Genomic DNA, 25628 nt, shown 5'->3' with positions numbered 1-25628 from the left:
TGCGCGTGTGTGTGTGTGTGCGTGCACAAGAGAGAATGAGATGGGAAGAGGGGAAGAGAGAGGATTTCTAAGAAAAACCCAAGGAAAGTGATAACTGATACATGTCAGGATACATTGGTTTTACTGGCAAAATAAACCCTGGAGCGAGAGCTCTGAGTGAGAGTGGCTTTTTTCCGGAGTGCTCTGACAGGATGGGGTGGGGAAATTGGTACTCTTCTAATTCCTGCGCTCATTCTCCTTTCTTTGGCCTTCTGTTGATTCTTTCGGCTGGGAGGCCTAAGTGTCTACAGGGGGCAGTCTCTGATAAGAAAATCCACAGTATGTACTACACTGTGGAGAATCCTAGCATACTGTAACCAGTGTTCCTTTTAAATAATTCAGCAGTATGAGTTTGTGATTAAAAAGTTACAGATGAGTGTCTGTAAAACTACATATGTCTGTTCACATATACAAATACACGTATCGGAATATCTGTTTTGAAAAAGGCAATAATTAAAAGGAAAAGAAAATTAGCATTATTTGCATTTAGAGGTGGATTGAAATGAGTAAAACTCAAGTTTGTTTAATTTTTTAATGTGTTTAGTTCGATTTTCAAATGATTGCAAATTTAGTGTTTTAATAGTAACTGAGACTGTATAGACCAGTGTGAAGGTCAGCCACAGTGGGAACTTTCTTGCCCAGTGAGAGTAGGTTTTCTTAGAATCAAATGTTGGAGTTTTCAGGATATCAGATGCATAAAGTTTTGTTGTCTGTTCTTATTTTTCTCTTATGGTCAATTTCCTTTTTTTTCCACCTCCTTTGGTACAGCGTTTTCCTTAGGTAACACACGTATTGAGTTCCTCCTGGGTAGGTTTGATAAGTGTATCTCTTTGGATGGCCATATATAGTGATGCTCGTGGACTCCATGGTGATGGACACTTGGTGATACTTTGATAATGTGGATACTTTGATAATGCAGTTATGGTAGTATTGGCATATGTATTGGACTTTCTGTTTGCTTTATTCCCTTTTTCTTTCACTCTTAATCATAAATTTCAAAGAATTACAATTAATTCTTTGAAAAAACCAGGCTAGATACTGGTTTTTTAAGTTCGCTTGGAGTAGTTTTTTCTTTGCTTGGTCCCGTTATTTTTTTAGGCTATCATGGTCACCCTCAGTTCTCTTATTGTTTCTCTAAAGAAGTATTTTCATCATTCTCAACATTTCTCAAAGAAATGTCTAAGACACCAGATATTTCAGTGTGAAGTAGAAGACACTTCTTGCCACAGACCGACAAGAATTTGGTCTGAATCAAAAACATATAGCTGCCACAAATGGAGTATGTCCTAGAATTTCCAGAACATCCCTGTATTGTTCACAAGGACGAGTAGCTGATTGCTCTGTTGTACAGAAGAAGCGGTAGCCTTCATGCAGATGAAGTGGAAAAAAGTGTTGGTCCTTCAGTTTCTGTTACATTTGTGGAGCTTTGAGGAATCTGTGGCTGGAAAGCTTTCACTACAAAAAAGGAAATATGATTTTCGGCCTCTGTAGTCCTTATTTTCTCCTGATTTCATTGAGGTGCTAAACCTTTTGAACTTATGTCATTCTTGACTGTATTAAGCCCCAATTATCCATTCTCCCTGATGGAAGAAGGTGATTTTTCAAACACACAAGTCTCTTCCAGTCTTTTCTCTTGTTAGTTGGTCTGAGAGGGGGTATGTCATTTGGATGACCCCAGTGGCAGATAATTTCTACCTCCCATCAAGAACCACTGCTCTAATAGTTCAGGGCACCTCCCCAGAAGTGTTGTTGCTTTTTTTTTAAAACTTCAATGAGTATCAGAATTATCTGGGATACTCTATAAAACAAAAGTCTCAAAGTCTAGGAAACAGTATTTGTAACAAGTACCTAGTGTGGTTTTATTTTTGGGTTCTTAGACTATACAAAACATCGCTCTAGAGCTTTAGCATAATTTTAATTATATAAGGTTTATTAATTATAAAGCATTTACAAATTGTATTTGCCCAAAATGATGGGGGCTCTTCAAAGGTCCTTTGTTATAATAGCAAAATCTATAACTTCCTCTTTCCGTTCTCTCTCATTGATGGTTCTCGTTGGAGATGGGTTCCATCTTTACTTTTGACTTATCACCCTGGTGTTCTCATTAAACTTGGTGTCAGGATGCTGTGAGGTGCTTTGGGACTCCAGGAATGAGTGCACAGTGACTGGTTTTCTAAGATGAAGACCAGTCTAGGGAGATAGCTCACCAAGAACAGACACTTATTGACTGCTTACTCTCTGCCGCAGCTGTTCTCGGTCCTTTACATATACAGCCTTCCACCTCTCAAAGGTAGTTCACTCATAGGGAAGTTCTCTTAAAATGTAAACAGAATTTGTATTAATTTTAATGGTTAAATTTCTTTAAAGTAAATGTAGTTACTGTAAGATTAGTTATCATAGCAAAACCCAACAATGCATTTCTCTGCAAATATGAATAAATGCCTCAGAAGTCAAAATAGGAATATTAATAAAACTACATTTTGTAAACAATCATTTTTGTAACTGGTATGATATGGTATACCTTGGGCTATGACTCTTTTATTACGTATTTCTCATAATAACATTTAACCTCTAAAATACTTTATGAAGTAGGCCTATAGGAAACTGAGGCACAGAGTGGTCAAGTAGCTTGCCCAAAGTCAGACATTTAGTAAGTGGTGAACTAGGATTAGACCAGACAGATGGTTCTAGAGCTGTATTTTTCACCACTAGGTTATATGGTATGTAAAGGTCCTGTATTATTATTGCTTTGGACACTTGTTATTTTTTTTGCAGAGGTAAACTAGTCATTGCCATGATACTTTTCTGTCTTAAGCTTTTCAGTTTAAGGGTTCATTTTGACTGGAATAAATTTGTTGTGATTTAATTATAGATTTAAAAAAACCAAATCTGTAGCTCTTGTTTTTGTTTTCCCTCTTACCCCTTTCTTAAAGGACTTTCAGCACTCCAGGATATTGAAACGGGAGTACAGCATATTTTAGCAGACATGATTGCTAAAGACAAAGACACGCTTGACTTCATTCGGAAATTGTGAGTAACTCTTTCATAGAGTTCTCTGCTTTGTGGACTCATGCTGTTAAGGGTCAGATGGTTCGTGCTAACACCAGTGTTCATTAAAAACTTTATTTTGGGACTGTTTTTTGGTAGCAGAACTCTTTGTTCAAGCAGCAGAGCCCTAATACATGAAACAGATAAAAGTAAAGTTGCTTTAATTGAATTCTAGGCAGGGAGCCTGGAACTCTGCCTGCTTTTCCTCCTTACGCTGAAACCCCTCCATGAAGGGCTGTGAGGAACAGTTTAAGAACCACTGCGTGGCTACACAACGTGTGCTAGAGAGATCCGTCTTCACTTAGAGTGGGTGGCATGCCTTTTAAACATAATGTGATGTGTGTAGTATACATGTATTATGTCACTTAATTTTAATATCAGGTATAGATACAAGTGCTGATCTCAAAGTGAATATGAGCTGATGGAAAGAGCAACTTTTCCATGGTATCACAGTCCCAATCTATGAGAGATTAAAACTTTGTGACCTGAACCTTTGGATTTTATGCCTCATTAAAAAAGATATCTTAAAACCCTATTTTAATCTATTTTTCGGCTGTGTATCAGCAGAGAAGAGGGTTTTGCCGGCAGTCTGTTCTTACTCTTTCTCCACATCCCTGGCCGAGGAGGTGTGCAGAGGAGAGAAAAGGTGGAGATGACTGCCATTGCCTGTCAGGGTTTTTGTTAATCTGAGGGAGGGAACTTTCCTATTTCCTCAGTGGCCCTAGAAGGAAGGAGTGGAAGTAGAATCGCCTGCATTTTAATTGTGTTATTGTAAGTAATTACACTACCAAATTTGGCCTGTCACTGGAAGCTGTCCCACTGCATCCTGTTGTTTCCCTTCTTTTTAGCTTTTACTTGGCTCTGACTGCCAAACTCACTGGTTAAAAAAGATAACCTAGACTCGAATTGTTGATCTGGAGATACCAGATGGTATCTGAAATGACGTAGGCATCTTCTAGGAGGATTGATACAGGTGTAAGATCTGGAAGACCTATGCTAGCATGACTGGCAGAATCTTCCTTTGATGGGTCCGTAATATTTTTATAGCTGGGCATCATTTAAACATTTTTTCATTTGGTAATGGCTTAAATTTGTTGCTGACATGTAAATGCCATATAAGATGTTTCTTTACTAAGGCACATGTTAATAACTGCTTGTTTTTTAAATATTTATCTGAACAGGTGCCAAAATAGGTATATATGTATCCAGTCATCGCTGGCGAAGGTGTCCTCAAAAAAAGTAAATGAGAAAGACGTTGATAAGTTTCTACTCTACCAGAACTTTTCATGTAACATAAGGAACATCCAACATCATCAGGTAAATAAGGAAACTGCTTATTCATGCTGATAGTAATAATGATGATACTTTGAATTTGTCTACTACTTTGGTTATTAAGGAATTAAAGTTTTTAAGGCAACCATTTTCTTTCTTTTTTTTCATATAAGTTCTTATAATATTGTCATAGTTTTCCCATTTCCAAATGGGGGAACTCAAGACCCAGAAGAGTTACCAACACTGAGAATTATTAGCAGGGCTGACAAGAACTACTTCAGCTATCTTGACTTTCTGGTTGGTTATCTTTTGTGTTAGACTTTGCTTCTCAGTGTGCTTGGATTTGAGCTCAATTCTGGATCTTTTCCATGTGACATACAAATTGGAGGTGATCAGATTTAGACTAAAGTGTGAGAGATCTCACTTAGTTGTATACATCATAGTTGTTTTATCTCAGTGTTTTAATTTCATTTTTCAGTTTACTAAATTTTTTTCCTAATTGTAGTCATAGATTTCTCTGCAGTGTGTAAAATGGCTTTTGTGTCACATAGGGGAAAAAAAGGTGATTTACAAACTGAAAATATAATTACTGTCTTTTACCTATGCAGCTCCTTTTACTAGTGGTCTTTACTTCTTTGTATGCTTTTGAGTTATTGTCCAGTGTCTTTTCATTTCTGCCTAAAGTAATTCCTGTAACATTTCATGTAGGGCTGATCTATTAGAGACAGACTCCCTCAGTTTTTTTTATCTGTAAGGTCTTAATTTCTCCTTCTTTTTAAAAATTTATTTTTAATCATGATAAAATACATGTAACAAACATGTTTAACTTATAATTTTACCATCCCATTTTTAAATGTACAGTTCAGTAGTGTTAAGTTTATTCACATTGTTGTGCAATCAATCTCCAGAACTTTTTCTGGATATAGAATTCTTGGTTGATGTTTTTTTCCCCCAGCACTTTGAATTTATCATCCCACTGTCTTCTGGTTTCCATGGTTTTAATGAAGACTCAGCTGTTAATCTTACTGAATCCTTAGCACATGATGAATTACTTCTCTTCTTCCAGGATTCTCTGGTTTTAGGTTTAGACTGCTTGATTATAATGTGTCTCACTGTGAATCTCTTTGAGTTTATTCCTCTTGGGATTTATTATGATTCTTGGATGTGTTGATAAATGTTTTTTTTTTTTTTTATCAAAACTGGGGAAATTAGGGCCATTATTTCTTCAAGTAGTCTTTCTGCCTCTCTCTCCTCCCCTGGGTCTCCTGTTATATGTATGTGGGTATACTTGATAGTGTCCCACAGGTCTCTTAGGCTCTGTTTCCTTTTTATTCTTCGTAGACTCTATCTCAATTGACCTATCTTCAAGTTTGCTGATGAAATTCTGCTTCTGCTTGCTCAAATTAACTATTGAGTCCTTTCAGTAAATTTTTCATTTCAGTCATTGTAGTTCTCAGCTCAGAATTTGGTTTCTTTTTATAATTCTCAACTCTATTGAATACTCTGTTTTTGCTGAGACTGCATTCTCTTGATTCCCTTTATGTCTCTGTTCATGATTTCCTTTAACCTGGAGCATATTTACAACAGTAAGACCAGCGTCTGAGCTTCCTCAGGGATAGTTTCTATCAGTTTCTTCTTTTTCTTCCCCCGTAAATGGGTCATAGTTTCCTGTTTCTCTGCATGCCTTGTGGTTTTATGTTAAAAACTTGACATTTTGAGTGTTGTAAACTGGCAACACTGAAACCGGATCTCCCCTCACCCCCACCCCTAGCATATGTTATTGTTGCTGTTGGTGTTTTTTTAAGTGTCTTCTACTTTATTTTTGAAACATTTGAATTCTTTGTCATTTGTGACCCCTGAAGTCTCTTCCATTAGCTTAGTGAACAGCTAGTTACTTGAGACATTTTCTTACTGCCTTTAATGCCTAAAGCCAAAACAAAAACCAAACTCTCCCAGTTCTGGCAGATTGGCTGTGTGTGAGCACTCCTTCAACATAGGCGAAGCAAGGCTGTTTACACCTCAGCCTTAGCTTTTACTTCCTGTTTGCGTGGAGCCCAAAGGTCCATCAAAGGTGAAAGCTCAAGGTCTTTCCAGAGTATGTGTCTAGTCCCAAGCATGCACACAGACTCCTGGATTCTCTAATCTATGCAGGAGCTTTAAAAAGTCCTTTTCCCTTCTAGTATCTAATTTTCAAGCCCCTTTTTCATCAAGGTTTTTTGATGTTTTTTGATTGCCCTGTGATCCCTGTCACTGTACTCTTACCCCTCACCTCTCAGCAGTGCTGCAGATGCATACGCCTTGAAATGCGTTTAACAGATGCCACCCAGGAAACGGCTTCTGTCCTGGGGAAGCTCTGAGGCAAAATGAAGGCAAGCCCTTGAGTCTGTCCTTCAGGGAGCCATCAAACAGATCAAAATAGAAGATCACAAATTTTTGAGAGTATGGTCCATGTTGCTCCCTCTGGTGTCAGCGACCTGCATTAGGAATGGAGGCTGTTATCTTCGTGGCCACTGCTCAGCTGCAGAGTGGAGGATAGCAAATGGGGGAGGTTCAGAGTGTCCTTTTACCAAGATCCTATGGCTTCTTTTTACTTAAGTGTTCCTCTGTTGTTGTAAGCTTTTTACTAGGGTCCAGCGTTATGAAGAAGTTGATTCTGACAGTTTTTGCCAGTTTGTTACTGTTGTAGTAGAGATGGACTTTTGGAGTTATGATGTCTTACCCAATGGCATCTTTAAAGTGGTGTGTAGTCCCCTTGCTCTATTCCAAAACCAGAATGTGGTTTTAACATTATACAGTGTCCTGCTTTATCTCATTTAATGGTTTTTAGCTTAAAGTCTATATTGGTATCAGGATTGCAACCTGTATTTTCTTTCTTTTTTAAAAATTTTTTTATATTTATTTATTTTTGAGAAAGAGAGAGAGAAGGAGGGGCAGAGAAAGGGAGACGGGATCTGAGACAGGCTGTGCACTGACAGCAGAAAGTCTGATGTGAGACTCGAGCTCACAAACGGCGAGATCATGACCTGAGCCAAAGCTAGACACTCACCAGACTGAACCATCCAGGCACCCCGCAACCTGTATTTTCTTAATGGAAATTGGTTCCACCCTTGTTGTAATCTTAGCCCTACAATCATATGAAATGCCCATCCTTAGTCCTTTTGCCAAAACTTTCCAGTCTTCATTTGGGTGAATGAAGCTCATTCTCTAGTCTAATAGGGAGTTGGCAACGTTTTTCTGTAGAAAACCAGAGAATAAATGTTTTAGATTTTCTAGCCAGGTAGCTTTTCCTGCTGCTAATTGCACAGCCACCATTGCAGCATGAAAGCAGTCATAGATAATACACAAACAAGTGAGCATGGCTGTGTTTTAATAAAATTCTGTTTATGAAAACAGAGGTTCGACTGGATTTGGCCCATGGACTATAGTTTACTGACCCCTGTTTTTCTGTATCTTACAAGGAGGGTATATATGAACAGTATTTTCTGCGTTCTAACACATTCACAGTTGTTTCCTATGGGCTCGATACATGGACAGCTTGGATCAGTATATTTTTTGTTTTCACTTTCTTTCCTTTCTTAAATATGTTGCTCTGCTCTTGCCTTGCTCTATATGTTGTCTCAGAGAAATCGGATGGCAGTCTAGTTCTGGTTCCTGGAAATGCCAAAGATGTAGGTCCTATGTGATTTTATTTTCTTTAGTAAGGCTTTATTTTATTTTTTAATGTTTATTTATCTTAGAAGAGAGTGAGAGTGATAGAGCATGAACAGGGGAGGGACAGAGAGGGAGACACGGAATCTGATGCAGGCTCCAGGCTCTAAGCTGTCACCGCAGAGCCTGACATGGGACTCAAACTCAAGAACCACAAGATCATGACCTGAGCTGAAGTCAGGCGCTTAACTGACTGAACCACTCAGGCGTCCCTTATTTTATTTTTAAATGGTTATGTATTTAATTTGAGAGAGAGTGAGTGAATGGGGGGGGAGCAGAGAGAGAGAGAGAGAGAGAGAGAGAGAGAGAATTGCAAGCAGAACCTGATGCAGGGCTCTCTCTCACCAATGTGAGATAATGACCTGAGCTGAAATCAAGAGTTGGATGCTTAACTGACTAAGCCAGCCAGGTGTTCCTCTTTATTAAGGTATTATAGGAAGATGAGGGGGAGATTTGGAATGAAGAGATTGCCAGTGTTCTCCAAACCTGGAAGTGTGCACTATAACATTTTTAAAATTATTATTTTTCTTCCATCTGCATTTTATTGTTGAAAGAGGATAATGAGAAGATTAGAGTATATTACTTTCCATGGGATATTTTTCATCATTACAACTGTTAGTTTTTGTAACTTACGATGATACAGATGTGAAAAGGTGTTTTTTTGGTGTAAGGTAACATGAAGAGTTGTCAATTATCCCACAGATTTTTCCTGAACACTTATTTTATATTGGTTCCTCCTTGGGGTGTAGAGGTGACATGGTCTTTGCTCTTGTTAGTTATAAGTATTATTTATATGTTCTACATCTAACTCCTTTATGTGATAACTGATTTGCAAAACTTTTCTCCCATGCTTTGTGTTCTCTTTTCCCTTTCTTAATTGTATCCTTTGAGGTATAATATTATTGAAGTCCAGTCTATTTTTTTCTTTTAGTGATTGTACATGTAGTATTAGATCTAAAGCCTTACCTTACTCATGGTCACAAAGATTTTCTTTTATATTTTCTTCTAAGATTTTTAAAGCTTTAGTTCTTATGTTAAGGTCTGTGATCAATTTTGAACAATTTTTGTGTATGATGTGAAGCAGACTAGCTTCATTCTTTTAAACATAACTATTTAGTTGTCTGGGTGTCACTTGTTGAAAAGACTGTATTTTCCCCAATGAACTGTCTTGGCATCCTTGTTGAAAATCAATTAATTGTAGGCATCTGGATTTATCAATCAGAAATTGCTTTATTTCTGAACTCTTAATTTTCTTCCACTGAGCTATGTATTTATCCTTATGCCAGTACCACATAGTTGTGATTACTGTTAGCTTTGTAATAAGTTTTGAAATCAGAAGGTGGGAGTCCTCCAACTTTGTTCTTCTTTTTCAAGATTTACTCTGGGTTGCGTGAATTTCTATATAAATTGTAGAATTGGTTTGTCAGTTTCTGCAGTAAAGCTAGCTGGGATTTGATAGGTGTGGATTGAATCTGTAAATCAGTTTGGGAGTATTGCCATTTTAACAATATTAAGCCTCTGGTTCATGAACATGGGCTGTTTGTCCATTTCTTCAATTTCTTTTAACAATGTTTTGTAGTTCTCAGGGTATACGTTTTGCACGTCCTTTGTTAAATTTATTCCTAAGTATTCTTTTGTTGCTATGGTAAATGGAATTTAAAAAAAAATATTTATTTTCAGAATGCTTATTGCTAGTGTGTAGAAAGTGTTTATCCTGAAATCCTACTGAACTCTTTTTTAGTTCTGATAGCTTTATGGTGAAGCGTTTAGGGTTCTCCAGATACAAGATCATATTATCTGCGAATAGGTATATTTCTTTCTTCTCAATTTAGGTGTCTTCTATTTATTTTTCTTATCTAATTACCCTGGCTAGAACCTCCTGTACAATGTTGAATAGAAGTGGCAAGAGGAGACCTTTGTCATCTTAGAGGGAAAGCGTCAGTCTTTCACCATTAAATATGTTATCTGAGGAGTTTTTGTATGTGATTTTTATAACATTGAAGAAGTTGCCTTCTATTTCTAATTTGTAGAGTGTTTTTATCATGAACAAATCTGGAATTTTGTCAGAAATTCTTTCTGCATTTATTATGTAAGAAGATGATCATGTAATTTTTGTTTTTTATTTTATGGATATCATGTATTCTAGTTGATTTTTGGATGTTAAAGCAACTTTGCACTCCTGGAATAAATCCCTTTGATCCTGGTGTGTAATCCTTTTTATGTATTTGTGGATTTGGTTTACTATTTTTTATTGAGTATTTTTATAACTATATTCAAAAGAGATAATAGTCTTTTTTTTCCTTGCAATGTTCTTGTCTGGTTTGGGAATTAGGGTAAATAGAGTTGGGAAGTTTTCTATAGCATATTTTGGAAGAGTTTGTGAAGAAGTGGTATTAATTCTTTAAATGTTTGGTAGAATTCTGTGGTGAAGCAATCTGGGCCTGGACGTTTTCTTGTGGAAAAATTTTAAATTACTAATTCAGTCTTCTTTACTTAGTTTAGGTCTTTTTGGATTTTCTGTTTTCATTTTACTGTTTGGCAGTCTGTCTTTTTAAGAATTTTCCATTTTATTTATGTGATGTAATTTGATGTGCAGTTGTTCACAGTATTCTCTTATGATCCTTTTTATTTTTCTAATTTTGATAGTAATGGCCCCTCTTATTTTTGATTTTGGTAATTGGAATGCTTCCTCCATTTTTTTCTTGGTAAAAGTTTTGTTAATTTTGTGACTTTTTCAGAGAACCAACTTTTGGTTTTGCTAGCATTATTTTCTATTCTCTTTTTATTTTCCCTCTATATTATTTCCTTTCTTCTACTTGCTTTAGGTTTGTTTGCTCATCTTTATTCTTTTTTTTTTTAACTGTTTAAATTTTTGTTTATTTTTTAGAGAGAGACAGAGAGGGGAGGCAGAGAGAGAGGTAGACACAGAATCTGAAACAGACTCCAGGCTCCAAGCTGTCAGCCCGGAGCCTGACGTGGGGCTCAAATTCACAAACTGTGAGATCATGACCTGAGCTGAAGTTGGACACTAAACCCACTGAGCCACCCAGGCATCCCTGTTTGCTCTTCTTTAAAGGAACATTTCTAATGTATTTTAAGACAATTGCTCTTTTGATATATTAATTAAGAGATAGACAGCTTGATCTGAATTAAAATTTTTCCTTCACTTATACTCTTTGTTATTAGGGACAAAGTAGTCTTAGAAAAATTACTGTGTAAAATGAAGATAGTACATACCTCACTGGTGGCTTTGAAAATTAAATAAGTATTTGAAGTGCTTAGATGGACTTGGCAGTTAAATGGCAGTTAGTAAATGCTCAATAAAGAGTAATAGTTAGTAGTTATTATTCCAGTTGGGAATTTGCATGTTTGTATATCTTAGCAATATGTTTTCACAGATGTCAAACATACATTTTTTAACTCCAGATGATCAAAAATTTTCAGTTAGATCTGAAATGAGATTTTTAGATCATCAAAGTCTCTTTCTGTGAATGTCATAGGCTTCATACCTGTATTTTATTTTTAAAAAATTGTTTTTGAAAAAATATAAAGAAGTGATTATTTTAAAATATATTTTGGTAAATAAATGAATAAACCATATAGCTCTTGGCTAGATAACTACTCTACTTATTTCACAAATGTTGACTGGCTAAATGGACCATTTATATATTTTGTGGATCATCAGTTTTTGCCATATGTTTGCATTCAGATCCTGGCAATTAACCGTGGGGAAAATTTGAAGATACTGACTGTTAAGGTCAACATTTCTGATGGAGTGAAGAATGAATTCTGTAGGTGGTGCATCCAAAACAGGTCTGTTTATGGATTTTTATGGAATTTATTTCTTTTCTTTCTAAAATAAATATAAATGTTGTATATGTTTATATAGGAAACAGGATATATTAATTATTCAAATAAATTTTTCATAGTACTTATCTCTACTTTAATATGTTTTTGTACTGTTGGAATCTTATACTGTTTTCTCTTATGAAAAACTAAATTAACAAAAACATGCTGTACATGACAGATCTGAAATATTTGGATCATTATGGATAATTGAAGCAAAAGTATAATTTGTCAGACATTGTAATATAAATCTCTAACATAGATATGCAGTTTACCTAAAATATTTTGCACATTAAAGATGATTGCAATGAACATTAAATTTATTGGATATTTCAGAGAAATGTCTAAGCTTATGTAACTTATTATCTTTTTTCATTTGTTATTGGAACCTTTTAAAATAGCACCATATGTTTGTATAGAACTTATAACTTCTAGTTTTAACTTTTCTGAGTATATTTGATCCCTATAACAATCTGGTTCATTGACAGAGCAGATTCGTAACTTCCATTTTGCCAGTGAGAAAACTGATGCAAAGGCCAAGAAGCTTGCCTAGCAGTTAGGATATGTGGTTCTGTGTAATCTTAAGTTAGGGAGATTGCTGGGAAAGCTATCTAAAGAGTTGGATAAATTTTTCTTTGAGAGGAACAGGTGGTATGTACTTTAGAAACTAGCTGTCTCATCCAACGTAGTACTTTCATCAATTCATTGGAAGCTGGTTTGCCGAAAACCAGTTCCATGAAGGATTGATCAACTTGCTTAATGACCACATAATGCTAACCAGGGACCCATCAAGTGATACATCTTTCTCAATGTTAATCAGTAGGTAAATTGCATAAGCTAATTATGTTATAGCCATACGTGGAATTCTGTGCAGCCATCTTGAAAAAGTTGAGAGAGAGCTAAACTTGAGATACAAACATGTCTTCCTGGGTTAAAAAGACAGCTAATAATTTGTATTTATAGTACGGTCTCATTAATGGCAAAAAATAGGTCTGTGTGTAAGAACATTTTTGAAATGCTCTGGTTTGAGATTTTAATTTTCTGTTGTATACTCTCCTGTGGAGTTTGTGGGTTTTTTTTTTTTTTTAGTGAATATTTATTTCTTTTGTAAACAAATAAATTTCATTAAAAATAAAAAGAAATAAATACCTAAAAGAAATCATAGCCTTAAACAAAAGTGTGAAGAAATTGGATAATTTTAATTTAAAATATGATGAAACTCTGGGATAGTTGCATAGAAAGAACAAAATCCTGGGGTGCCTGGGTGGCTCAGTTGGTTAAGCATCCAACTCCTGGCTTTGGCTCAGGTCATGATCTCATGGTTCGTGGGATCGGGCCCCACATTAGGCTCTGCACTGCTGGTGTGGAGCCTGCTTGGGATTCTCTCTCTCCCTCTTTCTCTGCCCCTCTCCCACTCATGCTGTCTTCTCTCTTTCTCTCTCTCTCAAGCATAAATAAGTAAACATTAAAAGTAAAAAAGAAAAAAATCTTAAGAAGCAGATATATCTGAGTTTGAATTCCACTTATATTAATTCTTAGTCTTGTCACTATGAGCATGTTATTTAATTTCTTTCTCAGTTTCATTATTGTCAAAATGATAAATAATACCTTTTCCACAGATTTGAGAGAAGTAGATGATATTGCATGTAATTGTGTAGCCTTTAGTGGTATTGTTATTACAAAGTAGTGGGATTATTGTGCACATTTCCTTTTTAGAAACATCTTTTATAAATAGATCATGTAAATTGGGGACCACACCTATCATATTTTCCTATGAATGTTCATAATACCCAGAATCTGTCCTTAGGAGTTAAGGAGTATTAGGTCTGGGTATTAGTATTAGCTGTTATCTTCACACTAAGTAAGTGTTTAGGAGTGGTTTCCCTACAGTGATTTAACTGGTTTTTCTTGGCTCATCTATATTTTATTCAATTCTTCTTCAATTGAGTAATTGGTAATATTATTTAACCGATACTATAATACTTTACTATGGTATAGTGATATGTTTCAATTACATTCTAGAAGCTTCTTTTTATTTAGATAACTGAAGAAACACTTCTATGGGAATTAAAGACCTGAAACAATAGCCAGCTAAAATACTTCACTGAGAACCAAAGAAACATTCTTAGGGAATTGTTTTCTTTCTTTCTTTCTTTTTTTTAAACACATTGGAATGACTGGAGATGCTTACTCAAATCCTTTTCTTCATTCTCTGTTTTGTTTTACTCTCCTTGTCCCTACTTCTCTCACCTTCCACCTCTCTCATATATTCATCCATTCAGGTTATGTGCTAGCTGGAGCCTTATGCTGTAGATAAAGACACTGTTTGTCCATGGTGACTGTGTAGTTTAATGGAGAAGACCCTGATAAATGGCTAAGAGTACACTGAGGGTATAAAGGAGAACTGCAGAGTTCATGAGAGTCTGTAACAGGGAACCCTAATGGAGTCTGGGTTGCGTGCATCCATAGGTCAGAGACAGAAGGAGAGGAACAGGAAGCAACAAGAAATGAGGATTGACTTGTAGGCGTGGGCCAGATCATACCTCACTTTCTAGACATGGATGGATCTTTTCTTTATCTGAAGGGTAATGGAAAGCCAATAAAGGGTTTAAACAGAGGATTATCATAATAATCAGTTTGAATTTTAAGATCACTCTGGCTGTAATATAGGGAATTATTTGGAAGGAAACCAGAGTAGATATGGGGACAAGAGATAAGATTTAAGGAAGACAGTTGAGGCTTCCAGAAGGCTCAGGTAGGCATTGTTAAGGATTTCTGGTTTTTCCCTACTAGCAATCGGCCTACGTTGGTTTGGCCTTAAAGGGAAAGACCCCCAGCAGATATCAGGTACATATATGTAAACAATCTCTCCTTTAGAGCCTTTGTGCCTCTAAGGACTATCTTCCTGTCATACTGTCTGATGACCCAGGACTGTGTTCTCTTCTAACTTGCCAAGCTCCATAACATGATGTGTGAGACCCTTAGTGATCTGGGCTCTGTTATATTTTCTAGTCCCCTCTGCCCCTACTTGGTCCTGCCAGGTATGCCCTAGCAGCACTGCTCTGCGTGTAGTTACTTAGACTCCTCGTGTCCTCTCATGCCTCTGTGCTTTGACATATGCTGTGGTTTCTTCCCACTGTGCTTTTATTTCTGGGTCTTGTTTGGTACAGCACAACTAAGTTTTTAAAACCCATTTCAGATGCTTCTTCTGGGACATCTTTCTCCAAGTTGGTAATAACAGTAATAATATATACTATTATATATTACTAATTTTAATATTAATAATGTATGTCTAATTCATATCCTTTTCTCTACCCCCTCATGCCCTCAGATAAAGGTGACAGTAGGGAGTAACAGGGATTTGTGTGAAAAGATGTATATTCTAAAAGCATTTTCATTTGAAATGTTTGTTAAAAAACAAATAAAACTATATGCTACTCAGATAATAACTTTCTATGGAAGGAACTCAGTTATTATGACACTTTTGGTATACCACATAATTGATACTTAAGTGTTTATTCACTGAAATTTAGTTAATTTTCTACCTGAGATAAGGGAGATGACAATGTCCCTAAGGTATATTAACGGTTTATTTTTATTATTATTTATAAAGTAAGTATTTTATTAGTGGTTTCTACTTAAGAGTCATTAAAGGGCAAGGGCAGAGATGCTCTAGGTGGATAGAAACACAGAAGGGGTAGGGATGAATTTGTCCTCTTTAGTTTATGTTTTTTCTTACTGTTCTTTATCCAGTGTCCATTTATATTTGATCCTCTGACATTTATATCCGTCAGCATGTGTGCAGATACACTGTGCGGCAGAGCACTAGAGCCTGAGGACTAGAGGGAGTTCTGCCCGGGAATGGCAGGAGGCAGGGTTAAAACAGTTTGTCCTTTGCTCAGTCTACTCTAACTCTCATGAAGAAGGAAAGAAATGGGCTAAGAAGGATACATGTTTGTCTTAGCTTTGCTGCCATAACAAAATACCATAGACTGAGTGGCTTAAACAACAGAAGTTTATTTTCTCCCAGGTCTGGACACTGTCAAGTCCAACATCAAGGGGCAGGCTGGTTTGGTTTCTGGTGAGAACCCTCTTCTTGGCTTGCAGACCGCCGCTTCTCACTGTGTCCCCACCCGTGTGGTTGAGAGAGGGGTAGAGACAGGGCAGGCTCTCCGGTATCTTTTCTTCTAAGGCACTAATGCCATCGTGAGGGCCCTTCCCCTCATGACCGTATTTAAACCTAATTATCTCCCACAGGGCCCGTCTCCAGATAACATCTCATTGAGGGCTAGGGCTTCAGTATATTAGTTTTAGGGAACATAATTCAGTTCACAGCAGTGCATTCGTCATTCTCTAGTGACTTCCTTATATCTTAAGATTTTCACCAGTATTAATAATGCTTGGGAGACTCTTCCCAGAATAAGAAAGTTTTTTCCTCCGTTAAGTTTTGCGTATGGCCGTGGTTGCCAGGGCTTTAAAAATAAGAACTCCAGATGTCATAGTAATAATTTCCAGACATCACAGTCTTTCCTCATAGATTATGTTACTTTGGCTTCAATAAAGTTTTTCCTCTTTTTCTGTTCCACTTCCTCTCCCCTCTTCCAGGAGCCCTTTCATGGTCTTGTTATTGTTACATTGGTTTTAGCGTAGGCTTTTCTTTTTTGCAGGTGGAGACCACGTGGCTTTGCAAGGCCTGAGTTAATGAAGATCTTACACAATTCACTGGATGATTCTTTTAAACGCCTTATTTATCCTCTCCTCTGTAGAGAGTTCAGGTATGCATCTTATCTTGTTTAATTTTATATACCGTTTATTATTCTGTATGGTAATAGACCCATTAAAGCATGAAGTACATATTTGTTGATCCACTAACCAATCCAGAGAACTGAGTCAGAAGCACAAAGTAATTACATTTAAGTCTCAATTTCAATCTGTAGAGGCAGTCATATGCGTAGATCACAAAACGTAACTCTTAATTACAACATCCTCTTCAAATCTTGACCACTTAACACGTACGCCTTCCAATCTTACAATACTAGTTTTGCACTTGGGCAGCCAAGACAAGCAAATGGTTTTATTGATGAGAAATTTGACTTGGGAATAGTCAACTAAGAAGTTAATGGAGAATTTAGTTAGAAGCAGTTTTTGAAGGTGAGAGAATCAATGAAGCATAAGGAAATCTGTGGAGGACATGATGAATTTCTTACTATGAAAAGAGAAGGCTAATGTATACATTTTTAACTCCAAGTGGAAGTTATTTGGGTGAATAATTATCAGCAGTGATGAGTGAATGTTAGAGGAGATGATTAAAGTGACCATCTAAGTGGACTAGCCGAGGACTGAGTTACAGAGACCTGTGGAAGAGCTAAGGTGCAGGTTATGAGTTTTTGTCCGGGAGGAGACGGAAAGAAGTTGTGGGAGGCAGACCCCTCTTTTCTGCTTCTCTCTCACCTTTGTCTTTGTAGTCAGTCTTCAAACCAGCCATTCTCGTATATTCCTCGCTATGTGCTTTAGACTTTCAGCAAGGGTTACCTGAGAGTAGATTTCTAGCCATCTCATCATGCTCACTAGAATTGATAGCCTTTATATCTGTTTTTCTTTTACTGGCCTTGACCATTGACTTTGGAGGTGTGAAGAGCAGGGATTAAGGAGGTACTATTGAAAAAGACACCCAGCTTTTTGACCACTTTTTTTTTTTTTTTAAATCAAAGTCATCATTTTCTTGATTCATCCTTCATGGCGCAGTTGTCCCTTAACAATATTGTTTCTGTTCAAATCCTCTTTCATTTCAAGTCCATGTGAGGTAACATCACTTGCTTTTGAGTGCTGGGGCATAAAATTAAAAATAAGGGGGTTTGTTTATAAGGAAGAAAAAAGAGAAAATTACTTTATTCAAAATTTTATTTCCTTTTTTATATTTTTTCTTTACCTTGTTTTCTTTTTTCCATGTTGCATGAAATGTCCAGTAGTGTATTTGACATTTTTGTGTACATGTGATTTGAGTAGCTTCACTGCCTATGGAATGATTTCTCTGAGATTTAGTGTAAGCAGTTTGGGTGTGGGATTGTTTAATGTACGACCCTTCTCTGACTTCCATTAGCAGTGGGCAAGCAAGACCACTTTCTTCTCTTTTTCTAAAATGGCCGTGGTTAAAAAAATTTTAGTCTGTAAGTTGGTTTGCAGATCTTGTCTGCAGATGTGTCTCTTGATAGAAACACTTGTAATTACCTGAAGAGCAGTTGAGGAAGAAAATTTTTAATTTTTCTTTAAAGAAAATTAATTCTCTAATTAAAGAGAAATTTGTCTTAATGTAGAAAAATTGAAAGAATCTGTAAAACAAAGAAAAAAGCCCACAAAATTGTACCACCGAGAGATAATCATACTGAACATATGTATTCAGTTGACTATATATATAATGCAGTCTACCTCGGATTTCTTATTTCTGCAGCTGTCAAGATGATTCATCCATGTGTCATTTTTCACACTTAACCTTTTGCATCGTCAGTTACCAAGTGCTGTCTATTTTCCCATCTTTTATCATACCTTGAATTTTGCCTCTTCTTATTCTCTATGCTTACGATTTTAGTTCAGGATATCATATTTGTTGTCCCAATTACTATTCTAGAGTCATAGATGATCTCCGTCTTTGTTTTGCAATAACACGTTTCACACTGCCATCCTAAAAGTCCTATGTGATTTTTTGATGCTCTTCCACTTAAAATTCTTCAGTGGCTCTTCTTTGTCTCTAGGATTAAATCCAAGCTCTTTAGAAGAACATCCATAACCTTTTGTGATCAGATTTTGTTTCTACTTATATCTTGGTATTTCTTTTTACCTTAGCATATGAAATTACTTGGTTTTCCATTGCCTGGAACATTTTCTCTATGTCTTCCATCCACTCTCCCTACCTTTGTTTGCTTATTACTCTAGTATTCTTAATTCACCTGAGAAAGTTTTCCAGTGGCTGGGTGGCTTAGTTGGTTCAGTGTCCAACTCTTGACTCGGGTCCTGATCTCACAGTGGTGAGATTGAGCCCCACATTGGACTCCTTGCTGGGCCTGGAGCCTGCTTAAGATTCTCTCTCTCTCAAGGGGTGCCTGGGTGGCTCAGTCCATTAAGCATCTGACTTTGGCTCATCTGACATGATCTCATCATTTGTGAGTTCGAGCCCCATGTGGCTCTGTGCTGACAACTCAGAGCCTGGAACCCTGCTTTGGATTCTGTGTCTTCCTCTTTCTCTGCTCCTGCTCTATTCATGCTCTTTCTCTTTCTCCAAAAAAATAAATAAATAAAAGTTAAAAAAAATTTCTAAAAGATTCTCTCTCTCCCCTTCTGCCTCACCCCTACTCACATGCACACATGCATATGCTCTCTCTCTCTCTCTCTCAAAAAAAATGCAAGATAGAAAGCAGACATTAGTTAGCTTTGTGTGTCTTCAAAATTTTTTTAACTTTTCAGTGTTAATTCATTTTCGAGAGAGACAGACAGGCACAGTGTGTGAGCAGGGAAGGGATAGAGGGAGAGTGGGAGACACAGAATCCAGGGTGGGCTTCAGGCTCTTAGCTGGCAGCACAGAGCATGACGCGGGGCTTGAACCCACAAAATGGGAGATCGTGACCTGAGCCAAAGTTGGACATTTAAGTGACTGAGCCATCCAGGTGCCCCAGCTCTGTGTGTCTTCAGATATGTAGATAATTGTACCTCAGCACTGATATAAAATGTATTTTGAGTGGCTTTTGTACTCTGTTTCTTATGGCTTTGGCATGAATTTCTTCGCCTAGGCCAATGGGAAAGACATACTTGTTGTCTTATTACAAAATTTGTTAAAAATTTTAGGACATGATAATGGTAAGACCTTTTATTTATTTATTTATTTAAAAAAATTTTTTTTAATGTTTTATTTATTTTTGATACAGAGAGAGACAGAGCATGAGAGGGGGAGGGGCAGAGAGAGAAGGAGACACAGAACCGGAAGCAGGCTCCAGGCTCTGAGCTAGCTGTCAGCACAGAGCCTGATGCGGGGCTCGAACCCACCAACGTGAGATCTGACCTGAGCCGAAGCCGGAGGCCTAACTGACTGAGCCACCCAGGCGCCCCAAGACCTTTTGTTAAGAAGATGAATGGTCTTGAAAACTTAGTTTCCTAATGCCTTTAAGTCCATTATGAACATATATTTTTATTGTAGAGAAAGTTTTAAAATTAGACTTTTACTAACTTCTCTGGAGTCAGCTGGGAAATTATGTCTGTGAGGCATGGTTCTGGGCTGGTGACTGGTATCCTTGGTCATGTCACATCTCTGTGAGAATAACAAGGTGGGGGCTCAGTGTGGGGCATGGAATTGAATGAGTAGATATTGAGATTTGTACAGGTAGGAGTGTAAAAGTAAGTGTTTATAGAAGAGACTACTTAGGATTTGATAGTTTAACACTAATTTTATGTTTGTGGGGCACCGGGGTGGCTCAGTTAATTGTCTGACCTTGGTTCAGGTCATGGTCTCATGGTCTGTGAGTTCAAGCCCGGTGTTGGGCTCTGGCTGACAGCTCAGAGCCTGGAGCCTGGTTCAAGTCCTGTTTCTCCTTTTCTCTACTCCTCCTTTGCTCATGCTCTATCTCTCACTCAAAAATAAATAAACGTTAAAAAATTAAAAAAACTAATTTTGTGTTTGTATTTTTAATCACCTGGTAAGCTCTAACTTGAGATCCTCTGTGATGTCCAAGTCTTTATATGCTGTTTCTCTCATATGCACAGATATTTATAAATACAGATTTTTGCATAGAGTGGATAGAGAAGGAATGTAGGTATGACAGACTCCTCAGATTTGCTCACAATTGTGAGTCGTTCCATGTATTACTGCAGTTAGCAAACATGGACTCATAGTATAATTTTATATGTTTTTTCCTTTTTTATTTATTTTTTAAGTTTTGAAAGAGAGCATGAGCAGAGGAGGGACAGAGGGAGAAGGAGAGAGAGAATCTTAAGCAGGCTGCATGCTCAGCGCAGAGCCTGACATAGACTTGATCCCGTGATCCCTACATCATGACCTGAGCCTAAGTCAAGAGTCTGTCACTTACCTGACTGGGCTACCCAGGTGCCCCTCCTTTATTTTGTTACAATAAGTATTCCTGTGAAGAATAAGTGTTTGGAATGAATTCTGTTCTTTTTCAGGAAGAGACTTTTGGTGAATGAAAAACCAAACCCTTTCTTTTTCCTTTTATTTCTCTGTTTTTAAAGGGCCAAACTAACATCAGATGCAGAGAAGGAATCAGTAATGATGTTTGGGCGGAACCTTCGTCAGCTCCTTTTAACAAGTCCTGTTCCTGGGCGCACCCTGATGGGAGTGGATCCCGGTTACAAACATGGTTGCAAATTGGCTATAATTTCTCCGACCAGTAAGCATATTTTTAGCTTTTCAAATAAAAGTTGGTTGGTTGGTCATAAGTTTTACATCATGTATGTTGTGAGGAGTTGGAAATAATGTTAATTTTTGAGGCTTAGAAAATGGTTTTCTCACATATGTGGAAACTTTATATATACCGTCTTTGGGGATCAGAAGTCTCAACATATTACTATCATTTATGCCCCTTCCTATGTCACAGTGGAGATATTGAGGATTAATTAGGCTCAAGCTTTAATAACTGTCCCTCAACAGCTTCAGTTTATTGTAGTGTATTTATATATGATGCATTTTAACTCTGCAGATATTGTTTTGCCCAGCATTTTTTTTCTTCCTCTCTTTTTCTATTGCTTTCATTTCTTGCTGCATTTCTGTGTTTCTATTCGAGATCATTTTCTTTCTGCCTGACACTCTAGCTTGTTAAATTTAGTGTGGGGTCAGCTGGTGACCATTTGGTGTCAATTTTTGTCTAAAATGTTTCTGATTTGCCCTTATTTTTAAAGATATTTTTGCTGGGTATAGAAATCAGGATTGGTGTTATGTTCAGTACTTTAAAGGCATCATTTTATTTTATGTTAGTGTCTGTCCCCCCCCTCCCCCCGGCTACTATACGTTTTGTTGAGAATGAAAAATCAACCAAAAATCTTACTATTGCTCCTTTGAAGGTAATGAGGATGATGTCTTTTTTCCTCTGCTGCTAAGATTTTCTTTGTGGTTTTCAGAGATTTTCTTATGATATGTGCTTAGCTCTGAGTGTGATGAGGTGTGTGTGTGTGTGTTGTTTTTTGTTTGGGGGGAGATTTTTTGCATGAATTCTGCTTGGGTTTTGTAAAGCTTCTTCATTTCTTTCTGGGATTCTGATTACCTGCATATTAGATCTTCCAACTTCCTCTTCTGCTTTTCATTCTTTTGTTTAATTTTCTATTGTTTGTCTTTATGTTAATTAAGCTTCTATTCTGCTATGTCTGATCTGCAATTAAAACTCTCTATTGAGTTCTTTATTTAAATTTATCTTTTATATTTTTCTTATACCTTGTGGTTCTCTTATATTATTATATACTATTGCTATATGCTATTATACACTAATATACATAAAATATATTTTAAAATATATTTATGTATAACAAATATAAATATATTCACATATATAAAATATATATTATATATAAGTATATATTTTTTCTGAAATAACTTTTTCTTTTATGCCAATTCACTTTTGAGTTCTCTCATTTTATTTCTGGGGTTTTCTAATTCTGATACATGTTTTTCTCATTTTTATGATTTTTTTATGGATCATTCTTACATATTAGGTTACCATTTTTCTCTATTTTGTGGACACATCTTTCTGTATCCTTTTTTAAAATTTCCTGTTTTTAAAAAATACTCATTCTGTAGGGCATTTGATTGTGATCCTTTTCTGTTTGCTTAGTTTTATAAAATTCATTTTCTCCAACTTTTAGGATAGAAGACCAGGAAAGGTTTTCTAGCAGTGTATCTCTAGAAGTATCACTTATTTTTTCCTGAAGTTATTGTGGGAGAAAAGCTCCTCTGTATCTATGTAAGAGATGGTCTTCTGCTTTCTAGCATCTGTTTTCCCTATGCCTTCCTCCCTTTTCCTGGCACTTTTATTCCCTTTTCGTTTGCCCATTTTATCCTTGTCTTGCTCAGTGTAGATTTGATTCTCAACAGTTTCTCCTGAGTTGGGGTTCTTACCTTGAAAAGAATATTCTACTCGCTTGTTTCAAGAGCTCATAGAAAGCAGGGTTTTCTAATCCTTCCTTAACTCAACGGGCAACTTTTATACTGACCTATAAATTAGAGTATGCAAAGATCTTTCCCCAGGAAGTACTTTTTGATATTTTTGGTCCTTGACATACTTTATTGCTTCTCTCTTCTTGCTCCCACAGAAATGCCCGTACATTTTGGCCCTTATAGTTATGTTATTCCCAATTGATCATCTTTTGGTTTTTTGGAGATGCTTTGTTATAGATATAGTCAGTGTGTTTTTGATTTTGCATCAGTGTTTTTTCCTGCAATTGTTGAGATATCATGTGTATTTATTTGTATTTGGATATGATATTATTTATATTGCTTGTAAGATGACTTTTTAAAAATGTCATATAGACTCCCACATTTATTTGTATGCATGTCTATCTTCAATCTGTTTTGGTAAGACATTTCCAAGAATTTATCCATTTTATCATTCAATCTGAGTTAACATGAAGTTGATTATAACAGTCTCCATCTTTTTAATGTGTGCTGAAGCTCTAGTAATATCCTCTTCTCATTTTTTTTAATGTTTATTTATATTTGAGAGAGAGAGAAAGACAGAGTGCAAACAGGAGAGGGGCAGAGAGAGGAGACACAGAATGTGAAGCAGGCTCTAGGCTCTGGGCTGTCAGCACAGAGCCTGACATGAGGCTCGAACTCACAAGCTGTGAGATCATGACCTGAGCCGAAGTCGGACACTTAACCAACTGAGCCACCCAGGCGCCCGTCCTCTTCTCATTTCTAATATGATTTATTTGTATCTTCTTTTTTAAAAAGTTAATTTTGTCTTCTATCCTTTCTCTTGATTGGTATTGCTAAAAGTATGTGTTTATCTTAAGTGATTTTTAACTTTAAACTTCAGTCCCCTCTATTATATATATATTTTTCTACTTCATTAATTTCTGCTTTTAACTTTATCGTTTCCTTCCTTCTGCTTTCTTTGAGATTATTTTGTTGTTTTTTTCATACCATTTTAAGTTGGACACTTAGCTCATTATTTCTGTTCTTGAGGTCGTTACCATCAAATTTTTGAATATAATTTTCACTGAAATATAGAGAAGCACACAAGTCATAAATATGCAGCTGAATGAATTATACAAGGTAAAGAAGTTCACATATCTGCAACCCAGAAGGAGAAATAGCATAGTATCACAACATTGTCTGGCATGTAGTAAATATTCAGTAAATGTTAGCTTGATATTAGGTGTTACTAAAAACCATTTCTCTTTTAGGCATCATGGCATTTAATCTAGTTAATAATGCTTTTGTTATTAATAATAATGATAAATAGTTAAGTAGTGTCCTTGTAACTTTGGAAGTAAGAACATTTTAGAGTGCTTAGGGAGAGAGAATTCAGTTTAGTGAATATGAATGATTCATGCTGCTTTTTAAAAGACCAACAGTTCCCTTTTCTGGTTCAGATTGCTTAATCAGATTATCTGTGCATTATGTTTTGTAATTTCTCACAAACTGGCTTATTTTCATTTTCTCTAAGGTCAGATACTTCATACTGATGTGGTTTACTTGCATTGTGGACAAGGCTTCCGAGAGGCAGAGAAAATAAAGAGGCTTTTGCTGAATTTCAAGTATGAAAATAAGTAACCTTTTGAGTACTTCCCTGGCTCAGCCAATGAGAGATACCTTTGAAGCTCCTAATTTGGAGGGAGGGATTAAGGGAAGTGCCTTGGTGAGAGAGAAGGAACCATGTAATCAATGCTGGGCAAATTGCTGGAGAACTCTACATTTGGAGACTCCGGAGGGACACTGCTCGCTTTCTCTGCTGCCTTCGCCAACCAAAGGTGGTAATATGAGCAAAAGTGAGCATTGACTCTTTTATTTGGGCTTTTTCTTTCTCTCTCTACGCCCCTTTCCTGTCCTTCCTCTCTCCTTCCCTTCTCTCTCTCCCTTCCTTCCCTTCCCTTTCCTTCCTTCCTTCCTTTTTTCCTCTTCCATTCTTTTTCATGGACTTGAGGAATGAATACGATAATAGTTTGAAGCTTCAGAGATTATTTGACAGTATATCACATGATTCAGGCATGATGTCTTTATTATGGCCTAGAATGTTCCAGAGTTTCTTATCCACATCTAAATTTGGTTCCATCTAGATGGGAAGAAAGCTGACTGTTCTTAACTGTGTGACAGTGAAATATTTCTCCATTGCCTCCCATACCAAATATGGCGGCATTGTCCTTTATTCTACATAAGTCTGTGTCTCCCTTGTGATACATTGGAGAGAATGAGATCATCGTATGATAGTATTTGTGCATTCTGTACGTTTTCTCCTGATTGATTTAGAAGCATGCCTTGAGCTCATTCCATTTCTCATTTTCTTTATCCTTGAAGCTGCAGCACAGTGGTCATTGGAAATGGAACTGCCTGCCGGGAAACAGAAGCTTACTTTGCTGACCTGATAATGAAAAATTACTTTGCACCACTGGATGTTGTTTACTGGTAAGGATGTTAGAAATGTCTGTTTTCTTTGAGGGACAGGGGGACGACTCCGGTTCCTTCTGTGATGAATTCTCTTTTCTCTTTCTATCATATGCATCTT

The 25628-nt window shown here is 36.7% G+C and overlaps 1 protein-coding gene across 2 annotated transcripts in view; it reads left to right on the top strand.

Moving 5' to 3' along the window:
- The window catches only part of SRBD1 (S1 RNA binding domain 1), a 193160-nt gene that overhangs the window by 30687 nt on the left and 136845 nt on the right, over positions 1-25628 (top strand). For both annotated transcript variants that reach the window (XM_029937289.1, XM_029937288.1), the window contains exons 8-14: positions 2973-3069; positions 4269-4404; positions 11777-11880; positions 16581-16688; positions 21145-21302; positions 24573-24663; positions 25421-25528. In XM_029937289.1, the coding sequence (XP_029793149.1) occupies positions 2973-3069; positions 4269-4404; positions 11777-11880; positions 16581-16688; positions 21145-21302; positions 24573-24663; positions 25421-25528 (802 nt within the window). The remainder of the gene's footprint in view (positions 1-2972; positions 3070-4268; positions 4405-11776; positions 11881-16580; positions 16689-21144; positions 21303-24572; positions 24664-25420; positions 25529-25628) is intronic.

The sequence above is a fragment of the Suricata suricatta genome, chromosome 4, assembly GCF_006229205.1.
Source record: "Suricata suricatta isolate VVHF042 chromosome 4, meerkat_22Aug2017_6uvM2_HiC, whole genome shotgun sequence".
NCBI classification, from domain to species: domain Eukaryota; kingdom Metazoa; phylum Chordata; class Mammalia; order Carnivora; family Herpestidae; genus Suricata; species Suricata suricatta.
Note: the sequence above shows the minus strand (reverse complement) of the source record. Positions and strands in the feature narration are given on the sequence as shown.